At 45.8% G+C, this 14,785-nt stretch overlaps 1 protein-coding gene across 5 annotated transcripts; it reads right to left on the bottom strand.

Moving 5' to 3' along the window:
* Positions 1-987: 987 nt before the first annotated feature.
* On the bottom strand, positions 988-14,614 carry slc45a4b (solute carrier family 45 member 4b). 5 transcript variants are annotated; one of them, XM_076990613.1, is made up of 8 exons: positions 14,523-14,614; positions 12,402-13,071; positions 10,974-11,162; positions 10,469-10,648; positions 8,448-9,487; positions 8,241-8,340; positions 2,388-2,599; positions 988-1,791 (listed from the first exon to the last, which is right to left on the bottom strand). In XM_076990613.1, exons 2-8 carry the CDS (start codon positions 12,658-12,660, stop codon positions 1,522-1,524), a joined length of 2,250 nt encoding a protein of 749 aa, XP_076846728.1. In that variant the 5' UTR covers positions 12,661-13,071; positions 14,523-14,614; the 3' UTR covers positions 988-1,521. The 5 variants fall into 5 exon arrangements, with proteins under 5 accessions (XP_076846728.1, XP_076846726.1, XP_076846727.1 ...); XM_076990611.1 differs by lacking the exon at positions 14,523-14,614 and adding an exon at positions 14,142-14,458; XM_076990612.1 differs by lacking the exon at positions 14,523-14,614 and adding an exon at positions 14,180-14,458.
* Between the last annotated feature and the right edge of the window lie 171 nt (positions 14,615-14,785).

The following is a 14,785-nucleotide window of genomic DNA, read 5'->3' as shown; positions in this document are numbered from 1 at the left end:
GAAAATACTAGTGATACATTTTCTTCTTTGGGTGAAGAGAAAAAAAGAAACATACAATTTTAAAGTTTTTCATGGAACCGTTCTGTATTCAAAATTGTACAAATAATCAAGAGAACATTTTGTAGGTAAACCAGACCAAACAGTCACAGCACCACACGTTCCCGGAAATAACACAATAATGTGCTGAGTCTCAAAGTCGCTGGTCACCTGCTCCGCTGGGTAAATCATATTCCCAGGAATGACTGAACTGAGTAGTCATTAAAATAATGACAAATACATCAAAATGAAAAAGAAAATTAAGTGACCAAAAATAAAAAAATAATAACAATACACCAGCAAAACTTCAATGTCTGATATGTGACACAGGGCCGACTGGAACTGCTTCAGGACGGAGGTCATCAACGTGCAGCATCACATGTACACAGCCCTGCTGGGACTGCTCCTTAAGAGACTGATCCAAGAACAGCTGGCTCCACCAAAACACCTTTACCCACTACAGAAGGTACAAAGAAAGCTGGTCTTGCGTCAGCTGCTATAAAAACATGACCTGCATAAAGCTACCACGAACCTGGAGCCGAAACAGCCTTCCTTGTGAAGTCCAGCTATGGCTAAAGTGCTCACGATAAACACAGGACATGGGTCGAAAACAGAGTAACAGAAAATCCTTAAATATTTCCTGTGATATAACGTCTTAACGAGTCATTACTTTTTTTAAAAACCAAATTTGCAAAATAACTCTATTATTTACTCTGTCCACCTGCGTACAAACAGCACCCCAATGATCTTGACAACTATGGAATGCGTGCTGGGGAAGAGACAGGTCTCTCGACCAGCTGAGTGTTGTTTTGGCCCTTTTGTGTGTAGTCTTTAGAGAAGTTAGCAGTGTCCCGCGGTACCTCCAGTGTCCTGAGCGCTCCTGCGTCCAGAACCAATAGCAGTCCAGCATACCACAAACAACATGTGAACGTGCAAAGTCAAACAGTAAAGTAGAAAAAGTGGGATTTATTTTTCTTTTCTTTTTTGCATGTTGCAATGAATCTAAGAAATCGTGTCCAGTTTTAATGTCATCACAGCATTAGGAAACGGAACTGCAGCATTTTAAAACCTGTAAACCGCACAAGGCTTCAAAACCAGCCTGAACCAAAAATACTGTAATCCTGTGGAAAACCAAAATATTTTACAGCATTCAAAATAAATACTTTGTGGAACAATGCCAAAAGGAACAAATAGCCCGTAACGTAAGGTTTACGTTGTTTCTTTAGAAAAAGAAAACCATGCACACACTGTGTGTACCAAAGGAATGTGTTTGTTAGTAAAGTTCAGAGTCATGATTGCGAGGGTTACACGTATCTCCATGAAGTTCTCCCATCTCATCTCTCAGGGTTTCGTACTAGTGGTGCAATTAGGAGTTTTACTTTGCAGTACACTTCATTTTCCAAGTCTTCATCATTTAAAAGTGACATTTAGGGGTTTAGCCAATAAACGTGCCGATTCAGCTTCTCAGCTTTTGTATTTTGCATTTCACTGCACTGCACTCGGAGTTTCTTGGTCGTCTTCCTCATCCTCATCCTCAGGGGTGACGGGATAGATGACGACGAGGGCGGCGGTCAGGAATCCGAGGCAGGAGCCCACCGAGGACACCACTGGGACCACCCTCACCGTGCCCATGGCATCCACCACGGCCCCGAGGGCCGACGCCACCAAGATCTGGGAGATGTAAACTTGACACGACAGGATGGCGCAGTCGATCCCGAAGCCCCTGCGAGTGTTTCCAGGACTGTGACGAACGTACTGCAACAGAAGACGGCAGCAGATTTATCATTTTTCAACGTACAGCAAATTATGAGAAATACTCCAGTCATGGTTAGCCCCTCCCCCAGCTGTCAATCATGAATGTTTCATTAACCATGTACGTTCGTAGCCCCTCCTCGTGATTCATAAGCCGGCTCTCTCGTTATTGGAATCATTGTGTTGCTCGTTTGGACGTCCACTTAATCCTTGTTTGGTCTTTTGCGTTGCCGTTCACTGTTGAATGTTGTATGTTGAAGGTTTTCTTCATACAGCGCCATTTGCTAGTGTGTTCACTTTCTATTCTGTGTCTCGTTATGGTTTGTGCTTTTGTATTTCAGTATGTCTTTACGTATCGGTGTTGTTAATGTCTCGGACTTTCGGACTTGACCAGTGGCTGCCTCTACGACCCAGAGTATGGAATACCCTTCAATAAAACTCGTTCTTCTGTGTGTGTCCGCCTCATGGCTCCCTGACCCCTAGAGCGTTACAACCCCACAGTTAACCAATCGGCTGCTGAAGATAAACAGCCCTGTTGAATTATAAACACTTCCATAACAAGACAAAATTCGGAATATTCCCATCATGGAGGGACATACCTCTTTGATTTCGTGGTACTGTCCCAGCAGGGCGTACGGACAGTAGGATATACTTAAGGAGACGATTCCCATGGTGCTTATCATTACCATGGCAACATAGACATTGGGGATGATGGCCATGAAGGCTGTGCCCAGGGCAAAGCTGAGAGTCCCCAGCATGTAGATGACTCTAACGCTCAGGTCGTAGTGTTCAAGGTACTTCTGAAGCACAGCTTTAAAAGAGAAGATGGGAAAACGCGTCAGTTTGAGCTGCAAGTGTGAATTTTTAAACTCAAAAGCAATTAATGGTTTCCATAATTAGATTATTAAACTTGCATATAGCTATGGGGTAACGCTGCATGTGAACCCGGCATGTACCAGAGTTTATACAACCACACCGCTAGCTCAAGAGGAGGATGGAGACACCGCGCTCCCACCTACCCGGCCCCACCACGCCCCCACCTACCTGGCCCACCGCGCCCCCACCTGGCTGGCTGACCACACCTTCATTCACACCTCCAATAAGCAGCAATGGTAGGAATTCTGCACTCTATAAACGAGGTGGCCACAGTGACCACAGATGATCCAAGAGCATGAAGCAAAAAAACGGTTCTCCTCAAACACACACAAGCCGATGTTCTCCTCCCTTGTTACCGTGGACAATAGAAAACACTTTTGAAATAAAACTTCACTATTAAAACGGGCAGTAATAACACTGGAACAGAAAAACATTTCTGGGACACAACACATTCACATCACACCATCCTGGTTATGAACCCACAGACTGCGTCTCCCCCACACTCATCATTAACAGCAGGTGATCTGTAGTGGTGGTGACAAAGGGGACAGAGGACATGGGGACTCCCAGAATGCTGTGCACCTCCAAACAGCCTGGAAACTATTTAAAAATGAATATTTAATGTAAAAAAATAAATAAACAAAGAGTTGATTTGTATGTGAGTGTTTATGAGTGTGGTCCATCTCTCCTGGTTCATTATCATTAGTGTGTTACCCTCTGTGTCTTTATGACTGTGGTTCATGTTACCCTCTCTGTCTTTATGAGTGTGGTCTATCTCTCCTGGTTCATTAGCATTAGTGTGTTACCCTCTGTGTCTTTATGAGTGTGGTCTATCTCTCCTGCTTCATTGGCATTAGAGTGCGAGTGTCCACCTTTTGCCACAGTGTCGACAGAAGCTTTGACGTCTTCTGACTCTTTACAGTGTTATTCAAAGGCAAACACTCACGTTCATTACTGAACGTCTGGATAAAGGAGGTACCTGGAAAGCGTGGCAGCTAAATGAACCACTTAAACAGGCCAAACTGCTTGAAACGGTTTGTAGTCTGGGGTTACAACCCTTGAAAATCCAGCTGTATTAAGTTTTAACGTCATGTGATGTGCATTAGACACAGCTAGATGAGCTGACGTCAGGTAAATAAGAGCACACATGCTAACCTACAAGTTCAACCTGCTCAGACTCCGAGCTTCATGCACAGTGTGTGGTGCTCACTCATCAGGTGTCCGTGAGGAGTCTGCAGGTGTGTTTATAGTGTCAGAACCTGTGGTGAAGGAGAACGGTGCTAGGTCAGCTGTCTTGAACTGAAAGGTTTTACTGACAAGTCTCTAATCCCTAATGTGGTAAAATACAAAACAATCACTCCGTTTTGCTTAATGCTGATTCCTGATGACGTACCTTGGCCATCAGTGAATGAGAGAACACGTGTAGAGTATACACACAAGAGAACACGTGTAGAGTATACACACAAGAGAACACGTGTAGAGTATATTTAAGTGATATGCTGTTATGGCCAAACGTGCTCTACTTGCACTAGCACATAATCATCCAAAACCCAACCAAAACAGGCCAGTCCCAAGACAGGACAGCAGGCTTAGAAACAGGCCTCAATTACGAGACACCCCTGATGATAACAGAGGATGTGCCCCTAAATACGCCCCAAAAACCCACGACAAGCAGACACAGATGCCAAAAACACCTTTATCACTGAAAATAAGTGACTTTGCTCCAATAAATCCAGAAGGAATGTTAAAATCTCCACTATATTTTTATCCTGACACCAATGTCCAAACACATCCCAATTATATGTACGTAAGCCCCAAGTAGAAGTGGCTCACGCATTACGAATGTAGAAATAACACCAGAGGGAAAGCAGTGGCCGATAGATACGCATGTTGTCATGGATACGCACGAACACCACAGCTCTTATGAATGATGTTCCACTTCCTGTGCGTGAGGACCCCTGTGAGGAGGAAGATCCCAAGGGCCCCTAACAAGGAGGCAGATTATTTCTGCCCATCATGGTTGACTGCCAGTGAGGAGCCAGGAGTGTCGGAGCTAGACCTTCTCTAGAGTGAGTCTGTTAAATCAGCTCTACTGGGCAAACGCAGATAGGAGAGCCATCGCCCAAGGGGGTGTGTCCTGACGCGGACCCTCAGGGCTGTGGTGTGAGAGGGGAAAACACAGGGTAGTGTGTGCTTCCTCCAGAGGTGAACACATCTACCTCTGCTATACCACTCCCAGATGAGAGTAACCATATCCAGGAGAAGCCTCCATTATTGCACCTGGGGAACACCCCTGGAGAGTATAGAGAGAGTAGGGATGTCCCCATCCAGCTTTTTGAACTTCCGATCCGATACCGATATTAGCTGATACCAATACCGGCCTATCCGAGCATGTATTACAGTTTAAAGTTATTTAGCCAACTTACTTTGTTGTCAAACTCATGTTGAAAAGCGTTTTAGTCTTGATAAGTAGCCTGCTGAATTAGGTGTGTTTGAATAATACACAATGGTTGGTAAGGTTTTCTTTAGAAACTCCATGTTGTTTATGGTGGTATTTCGCTAAATGCTTGATGATTAGATTGGTTGTATTAAAAGTTCTTACAGCTTTACCACATTGCTTGACTTTACTGCAGCATATGTTGCACTCTACCTCTTCGTCTTTGTCATCCTTTAAGGTAAAATAATCCCACACAACTGACATTTTTTCAGATAACTTACAGGGCCGTCTTAATGATTAGGAGATGCCACTGAGCTAAATTGGGGAGATGCTATATGCTTGTGTGCTGAAGGTGTGCTGGAAAATGCGGACCGGATTTTACTCTTGCTGACGAAAACACAGCAAAAACTGGAATGGATTATCTAAATAGGTGTGCTGGAAAACCTGGATCAGACTTTCAAAAAAAAAAAAAAAAAAAAAAAAAAAAAAAAAAAAAAAAACTAGATTGGGAGTCTGGATCAGCATTTTCTCGTGCCTGCCGATCCGATAAGCATTTTTTGCAAATATCGGTGGCCGATCCGATCCTAATCGGATCGGGACAAGCCTAAGAGAGTGTAGAAAGAGAGCGTAGAGAGTGTAGAAAGAGAGTGTAGAGAGTGTAGAGAGAGAGTGTAGAGAGAGAGAGTGTAGAGAGAGAGAGTGTAGAGAGAGAGAGAGAGAGAGAGAGAGAGAGAGAGAGAGAGACTGTGCACTTAACTGCACTTAAATTAACTGTTCACTTATGACACCACAGTTTCATATGACACCACAATTCGGTGCCTAGAACATGGAGCTAATGTACGACACTCTGAGCAGGAGACCCACGTGTCCAGGTACGACACTGAGCAGGAGACCCATGTGTCCAGGTACGACACTGAGCAGGAGACCCACGTGTCCAGGTACGACACTCTGAGCAGGAGACCCACGTGTCCAGGTACGACACTGAGCAGGAGACCCACGTGTCCAGGTACGACACTGAGCAGGAGACCCACGTGTCCAGGTACGACACTGAGCAGGAGACCCACGTGTCCAGGTACGACACTCTGAGCAGGAGACCCACGTGTCCAGGTACGACACTGAGCAGGGATACAGGATACGCACAACGTGATAAAGTACACAGCGCTCCCTCCACACAACCAGCACAGACACAACTGCCCTCCTCTCTCCTCTAGAGGCGATACAATACGTTTATACGCGCTAAAACACACACAATAAAAGCAGATTGTGTGGTACAACTGCTGTTGATGCTATTAATTCCAGCAGTTTATATATGACCAAAACACAGACTGGTTCAGTCTTTTTTGCATGAGGCAGTGAAATACAGGCTTGCTCCATTTCAACAGATTTGGGAGTCCGTGGATGTGCTGCAGACTCACATACGAGACAACGTGTCCAATCCAGAAAAGTTTTCATTAGGGAGCTAGAAAGCCCTTTTGATTCATTGAGAAACCCAAGAGTTGCACTTGAGGTCATTCAAATATGGCTTGAATAGCCTCGAGTAGCCAATCATACCCGCCACGCAGAGCTTACCCAAATAACTATTACAGTCTTCGTGCGGCAGAGTGCCAACACAGGGAGATTGTGTGACAGACCTGCTCAACGTTTTAGTGCGGAGAGGAGCACGCCTTTAGCTTCCAACTTCTGTGCCTCAATTCTCATCCTCCTCATGCTTTAGCTCACCAGCCATGGAGAGCTGATTACCCTGCAGATCGTGTAGGTCCATCTGACAGACGATGCTCACCCACCCCAAGGCTGAACAGTACATCAGTGCTGAAGCTCGCTGCAGGCACAGGAAGCCGTCACGGGAAGCATAGGCCACCTCAGTTCATACATTTCCTCCCAATGTTGAAACTGGGCTCTCTGCTGGACACCACTGCCCCACACCAGAGTGAGACGTCTTGGCTCTTCATCAGAAGATCCACTGCAGCTCTCTCAAGAGTTTCCTCACTGAACGTCACGCGACTTGAAAGTTCACCACCTTAACTAGTGGCAGAACACAGAACTTCCCACACTGCACCAGTGCCACTCCAGCATTCTCCACGAGGGTCCCGCTCGCACGGCCGATTCTCGAGCACACAGCGCTTTGCTCCTACTTTATTAAAGAGGCAGCCAGACAGGTGCAGCTGTGATCGGCCATACAGCATGTATTATATCTAGTGGATAAACTCAGGGCCGGAGTGGGACACTTTTTCAGCCCGGGAGTTTCATGCCCAAATCCGGCCCAAAATTATTTTCCCCTCCCAATCGGCCCAAACTAGAGATTGACATGAGCCGGCCCATCGGGAATCCTCCCGAATCTCCCGATTAGCCACTCCGGCTCTGGATAAACTAAAAAGGAAGCAGCAGGTGGCTCATATAACTACGTACAAGGACATTCAAACTACACAGAGAGCCAAAACGAGAGCCAATAGAATTGATCATTTTTTCCATCTCTGTCCTTCAGCAATTTACTCACTGACTTCTGAAGCAAAAGAGTGAAAGAAACACTCATGATGCCAAAACAGAAGATACCAGTGTACTTGTACTTAGTCCCATGATTTTAAAATGTCTGAGCAGCTGGTGTTGAAGTGATCATTAAACAAATATCTTCCTTAATTGTAGGACAAAATGAGGACAAATTCACAGCTGAAAATCATAATTGCGAGTCTCTAGAACCCAAGAGAAAGCTGCACAGGTAAACACGACAAACTCCACGATCAAGTGTAATTACTTATAATGCCCTAGAATAAGGTGATTTTACATTGCATTGAGAGTGATTAAAAAACCTTATGACAATCAAATATTCTAATTAGGAAATCAAATGGTTTAAAATGTGTTATCCTTTTAGCTTGTTGTACAACAGAAAGAACAGACACATCTGACCTAACGCAGATATGAAAGCATGCAAATAAGCAAGGCATACCAGAAGGAAATGGACAAACTGTAAATAATTAATTCAATGTTGCTTACAAAACATGCATTCTTTGGATAGGCTGTTTTATGCACTGTCCTAGAATGTTCCTCGTATGCCAAACTCTGCTATCGAGCTGGAGGAAGATTCACCACATGGTCTTCCTCGCCGCTCTCTCCCTGCTGTAAAAACAACAAATGTAACACACACCTGAGCAGATGGCAGCAGTAGCAGCGTAGCCCACTAGCCCCCAGCAACCCATCTGCACTCCCGTATGGTACTTCAGAAGAGCGGTGGAGTTCACAGGAGCCTGCGTGAGGGGGAAATAAAGACACGCCTGTCATTTCTGTCGCCCCGAGTCGTCGCTGTTCCCGACCAGTTAGCGAACAAAAGGGCCATGCGAGGACTTCCTCTCACCGTCGGGTCCCCTTCGTAGATGGCCTGCCCGATGAAGTCGGTGTAGAACACGGCCTGGGAGATGATGGAGAACCAGGTGAGGAGATGGCACAAGCAAAGTCTCCAGAGTTGTGGGGGCATCTTCAGCATGGACAGCCAGAGAAGCTTCACCGTGGTGCCGGCCTCCGCGTCCTCGCTCCCGTCCTCGTCCTGGTCGGGCCCGGGCGACGCTCGCCCACGCCACCGCAGCGGTCGCTCGTGACGCCTGGTCAGAGCGTCGAGGTCGTTCAGGCTCCGGGACGACTTGATTGGAGGACTGGTGCCGGCGTGGCGGCGGGCCATCTGGAAGCCCACGTGTCCGTGGTAGGAAAAGGTAAAGGAGGGCTGTCTGTAGAAGGGGGGGTGTCGGCAGCGCAGAGCCACGCCAGCGATGGGCGGACGCACGGTTCCGCGGCCGTGTTGGCTAACGGCTGCAGCGTGCTCGCCGTTTATAGCTTTGGTGGATGAAAAGGGGCCTTCCTCCCTGCCAGGACCCACCTGGTGGTGGGGTGAGCACTGGCTGGTCGGACAGCCACCATTATGGCAGGGTTCAAACGGCATTTCGGCTGCCTGCCAGCCGTTTAAAGTCGGGTCTACGTCGCTGAGAAGATCCGGATCAATTTCGATAGTCGTGTCCGCTACAGCAAGGACGGAGTCACTTTTACTCCGCACGTTTAGGAAGTCCAACTGCACTTCACCTTCAGACTGATTGTCCTCGTACGTTTCAAAAGGTCCCTCTTCACCAATAAGGTCCAGTTGAGGTATCAAGTGAGTACCAGGAGAGTTTCCGTTAAGATGAACGGACAATGTGCTGTCGGCATCCTCGGCTCCAGACGCCTCCTCCTGCCGGTTGGTGTTGTATGGATGCTCCTTAATGCTAAAGAGGTGAAGTGTTACGGAAATTACAAAGACGATAGCTGCAAAGAAGAAGAGAACCTGCTCTTGAGCCTTGAAGGCATGACCTAAGAAGGTGTTTGTCCAGTCTAGACCTCCAACCATGTAGCCCACAGCTCCGCCCAGCCCTGTAAATACAATTCCAAAGTGCAGCAGGTCAGGTTGTTAGTTACGCCTGTTTGATCTCTTGGCTTTTGTTTCTATATTAAAGATATTGAAGGGTGTAACATTTTAGAATGTATAATAATACAGTAGAACCCCGGAAGTCAACCGCCTCGGTACTCGACATTCGGACTATGATGCAGAATTTCGAGAAAATTTTGTCTTGGAGCTCGTACAAAGCTTCGGAATCAGACCAACTCGCGTGACATTTGTAAACAAAATACAGTTTGTGCTTCGGTCACATGTTACTAGTTGGCGTTGTTCAATAGGTTTTAAACCATTTTGAGGCTGTGCTCCAAACCTTTGGTGTTTTTTTGTTGTTTTTTGTACTGTTTTAGACAAAAAACATCGGTCCCAAGATAGACATAGCAGAAAAGCAGAAGAGTTCAAAAAGGCGATCACAGAGAAGTACGAAAAAAGCATTCGTGTAACGGACTTAGCATTGGAATTTATTGGCTATGTTAGATTATTTTGTTAAAACATTAGCTTTATACAGTATTACTTACCCAAGAGTATAATTGTTGATAATTTTGTAGGGAAATTTATGGTTAAAAAATTGATGGTTGAGAACCAATTAATCGTTTTCAGTTATTTCTTATGGGGAAATTCGATTCGGAACTCGACCGCATCGGTTGTCGACGCGAGTTCCGGAACAGATTACCGCCGACTTCCGGGGTTCCACTGTAATAATAATAATAAAACTATTTTTTTAGTACTTTCCTATTTCCTAAAAATAGTTCATGCTTAATATATGAGCTAATGTGCTAAATTTAATTATAGCAACAATCATAGCCATGGGTCACCGATATGAAGCTTGAAAATAGATGGATTCAAAGAAGAAAAGAAAAACCCTTAAAGCAGAAACCCTAAAATAATCACAACACACCCCGAGTTGGTTAAGGATTACACATTAGTGAGCAAGCACCCCTCTGCTGCAGGGTCGTTACCTGCTGAGAAGGCATGAATATTGAGGGCCATGTCCTGCTCTTCTGTGTCCGCCACGTCCAGCAGGTAGGCTCTGATGGGGCCTTCAGAAGCATCGGCACAGAAGTCCAGGACCACAACACCTAGCACGGTCAGAACGATCCCAATGGGTTGGTAACCAGGAACATCCCCTGCAGCCAGACCTGACACACAAATGCAGTCATGCGACAAATGAGTCAGGGCAAAAACGGCAGCGTTGCAAAAGAAAAAGTCAGACATCACCTGTTTCTACTCCCCGATGTGCAGAAAGGAAGTAGTTTGGCAACGCATAGGTTTGGCAAGTAACTGTGCTTTAAGCAGCCAAAAAGTTAAACATTTACAGGAAGAGTTGTTTAAACTGCAACCCTATCCTGAGCAGTCCTCTACAGGGAACAGACCTTGAAAAGAACAAAATAAAGGAAACCAGGACACAACACCACCGTTTCACCACAGCAAGGTAAAGGGAAAACAGAAAAACCAACAGCTCACCTACTACAGATCCATTCAGAAACAGTGCCACACCCACCAACGCTCCCAGACAAAGGCCCAGGATGAAGGGCCTCCTCCGGCCCCACGCCAGGCTACAGCGGTCACTGGCAGAGCCAATCAGAGGAGTGAAGGTTAAACCCAGAATGGGACTAAGGAACCATGTAAGACTGTAGTACTGTTCTGGAAGTCCTGGACAGAAAACGACAGGGTGCAAAATTTGCCTCTGCAGCATGTATTTCTGATACAGGTCTGCAGATAACATCCCAGTTATTGAAGGTAAAAAACCCCACATTCATATTAACAGAAACTACACAAACATTCGGATCATTTGCAAACGTGGCTGCTCTACTTTTCATTTTATAGACTCTCAAATGGCCAGTCCTGTTGCTCAGGCTTTCATGATAAAACCCCCAAGCGAGTGTGTTCATTCTTTGACTAGCCCCGTGCCTATAAAAGCATGTGACAGCATGGTTAATCAGTCCAGCGGTAGACTTCACCTGTATGCAAGCAGTGTCACCCAAGGCCAGTGAAGTGTATTGTGATATATTTCACCACGCGTACTGCCTTTCACAGCACTGTAACTCTCACTCAGGATGCACCATCAGATCCTACTGATATAACAGCTTCCAATGCTTCAACTACTCATCAAATGACTTGGAAACACACTGGGCTCCACTTTACTGCCGCAATAAAGAGTCATAGAAAAGGTCAAACTTCTGTGGAGGTATTTCAAAAAATGTAATCACAAGTGACAGGAGCTTTTGCTTTTATGAAAGCTTAAAACCTGCTTTCAGCAGCAGCTGTCTGCTGGGCTGATTTAGGCTGCAAGCCTTTAGACTAGCAGTGCACATCCTACATCTACTGTGAAGATGAATGGAACAGTTTACCCTGAAAAGCAGTTTCATCGTAAATTACTTCTGTGGAACCCAAAGACACTTATTTATAACTGACCTCAAGATGAACCTGAATTTTGCTTGCTATGGTATTTATTCAGTTACCGTATACATGCACGATGTAATATGGGTCAAATTAATTATACACAGCACTATGCTACATGGTGTACATTGGTCTAACTTCATTAAGTATGTCACAGGTGTTCTCGCCATTGAAAGTTAAGGGACAACAATTCTGTCCTTTCCAGCCAAGCCTGGTGACACTGTTATAGAAATGCTGAAACTCTGCTTATCATGTGTTATCATGCGCTAAACACAAGTATCACTAAAAATGGCCGTGTCATTCACCATTATTACGAGTGTAACATGGCTCATCTATGTGTTTACTGGTAGTCACGTCTCCATCATTCTGTTTAGGAGATGCACAACCATGAAAATGCCATTTTAGACCAGTCTGAACATTCACATTTAAATGCAACAAGTTCAATAAACTGGCCTGGTGAGTTACCTGGTTTTGATAATAACGGTCACCTACCTATCTGCAGTAGCACGGGCGTGACCAGGGCCGTTTCCATGGCGTAGAGGAACTCGCGGCCAAACATGACTGCTCCATGCATGATCCACAAGCGTCTCGGAGTGTGGTCTTCTGAACGTTGGCTGGCCGCCTCGTTCAAGACCTCCACCTCCCCCTCTCCAGTGGTGCTGCTGTTTGGATCCTTGGTGGGCACTTGGTCCACGGGCAGCACCCGCATGGCCCCCGGGTCTGCACTCTTGGGTGCCATGTCAGCTGGCATAAAGGCTGTAGGTGTGCAGGGTTTTGACTTATCCAAAGACAGCTATCTACTTTTTTCCTCAAAGGGACCCAGTAGCACCTCTTGCCAATTCTACCTCCCTGTCTGTGTTCAAAAGACCCACGGGGATCTTTCATAACACACACACACGCACACACACACACACACTCTCTCTCTCTCTCTCTCTCCTGACCTCTAGTCACTAGTGTGACTAGTCTAAGACACTAGTCAGCAATTAAAGAACAGCTCAATACATTTTAGTTTTCATCTTGCTGCACTTGGCACAAATACATAGAGGACCCCATAGGGGTAAATTTGAAGTCATATTTTCCAGAAAAGCAAATAAAGAGGAAATGGGAGGAGGAAGCACAGGCTGATGACTTGTTGAGAATCTCCAGAGTGATTCATTCAAACCTATACAGAAGGCAAAAGAACGCATGTCAGTAGGGAAGAAGTTTAAATCACAGTTTAGGGGAGCAAAGAAAAAAACTGTTATCCCAAATATAATTATCAAATAATTTTTATACATTTTCATCATCAGAGCTGGGAAACATCTGACATTCAAATACTGTTTTGCCGAACCTAGAAATGACTCGAGTGTCACAGTTAAAACATAATGAAAATTAAATATTAAACTGTACCAAACACAGTTAGAGGAATTAAAACATAGCTACGTGATATATTTCAATTCACAACAACAACAACATTCAGAAATATTATACTAAGAACTGATGTTCAGAACTGAAAGTTTGTGGCAATCCAAATGTCACTTATGTGCAAGACTGTTCAGGACTAAAATAAAACTGTTCAGGAGACATTTAAATGGGTTCAGGACACGTATAAGTGGGTTCAGGACACATGTAACCCCCATTAGACCACACACACGCGTGTTCTCGGCTCGTCTCGGTTCCGCTCGGTCCACTTCCGTCTGGACGGTGATGAAGCGCGTGGAGACGCTGCCCGGACCCCGCACACCTGTTCACTCACCTGCCCTACTACAACCACGGTCACCAACACCAGAAACGCCCGTATACAAGTCCGGTTTTTCGCCCAAACCCAAACGAACCGGTAAACGGGTCACCTCACCCGTCCACACTGGCGGTTACCGGACCGGTCGGTCCTCCGCGGCGCCGAGCTGTGCGCGAGCTAGCCGAGTTAGCCGGCGTAGCTACCCGCAAAACAGCCGCCGTCGACGTTACCGTCACGTATAAAACCCGTTATAACGACACGAAACGACGGAAGAGCGGTTCATGCACCGTGAAACGTGAATATGTGCCGCTTACACGGACATACAGCACAGATAAAGATTTGATTTATTGGGATTTACGGCGTTAGTTCGCCAACTATTTGAGTTGTCGCTGCGCGTGATGCCGCAGGTGAAGCTGCTAACCGAGTTAGTGACGAATAACGGAGTTGAGTAACGATAAAACCCACTCGGTGCCGGCGACGAACAACTCTCGGTGTTCAACACCGATAAAACCCACCAAACAATCAAATCAGACCATAATACATCCAGACAGACCGCTAGTCGAGAGATGTTCTCTTACACGGGCAGCTAGCGTGGCAACGCTTAGCCAGATATTTGAGTTATTCGACGTGGCGAGTAACTCGAGTGAGGTTCCGCGTCCCTGCTCTTTCGTTTAATGGTCCAGATGACCTGTGCACCACCTGTGGCCCGCTTCTGCTCACGTTCCTCCTCGTTTATGAAATCCGAAGACGTGTAATTAAAAGTTGTACACGTAACATCTCTCCCACCTCCAGAAGACACGGGGGTCTATTGTGTGTTGGGGAGGGCAGGAGGGGGCAGGAGCTCCACTCTGAACATCTCCGCCTCCATCACCGCGCCTGGGTCGTGAAGAACTCACCATCTCCACCTTCACTATCCACGTCGCTCCGTCAAAAGGCCATTAGGCGTGCATGGTCCAGAAACACACCTCTGATATAAAGTTAACAGGTTTACACTATCTGATCGACCTTTGGATGTTTTAGTCATGCATCGGAAATCCAGGAAGAACTAAATGGCTGCCAATAACCTGTTTAGAATAATTCATTCATTACTTTTTTTTTTTTTAAGATGCTGTGCTCATTAAATACTAAGTATTGTAAATTATATCATTTTCTCATACAA

The sequence above is a fragment of the Brachyhypopomus gauderio genome, unplaced genomic scaffold (genome assembly GCF_052324685.1).
Source record: "Brachyhypopomus gauderio isolate BG-103 unplaced genomic scaffold, BGAUD_0.2 sc76, whole genome shotgun sequence".
NCBI classification, from domain to species: domain Eukaryota; kingdom Metazoa; phylum Chordata; class Actinopteri; order Gymnotiformes; family Hypopomidae; genus Brachyhypopomus; species Brachyhypopomus gauderio.
This window is presented reverse-complemented; position numbering and strand designations above follow the sequence as displayed.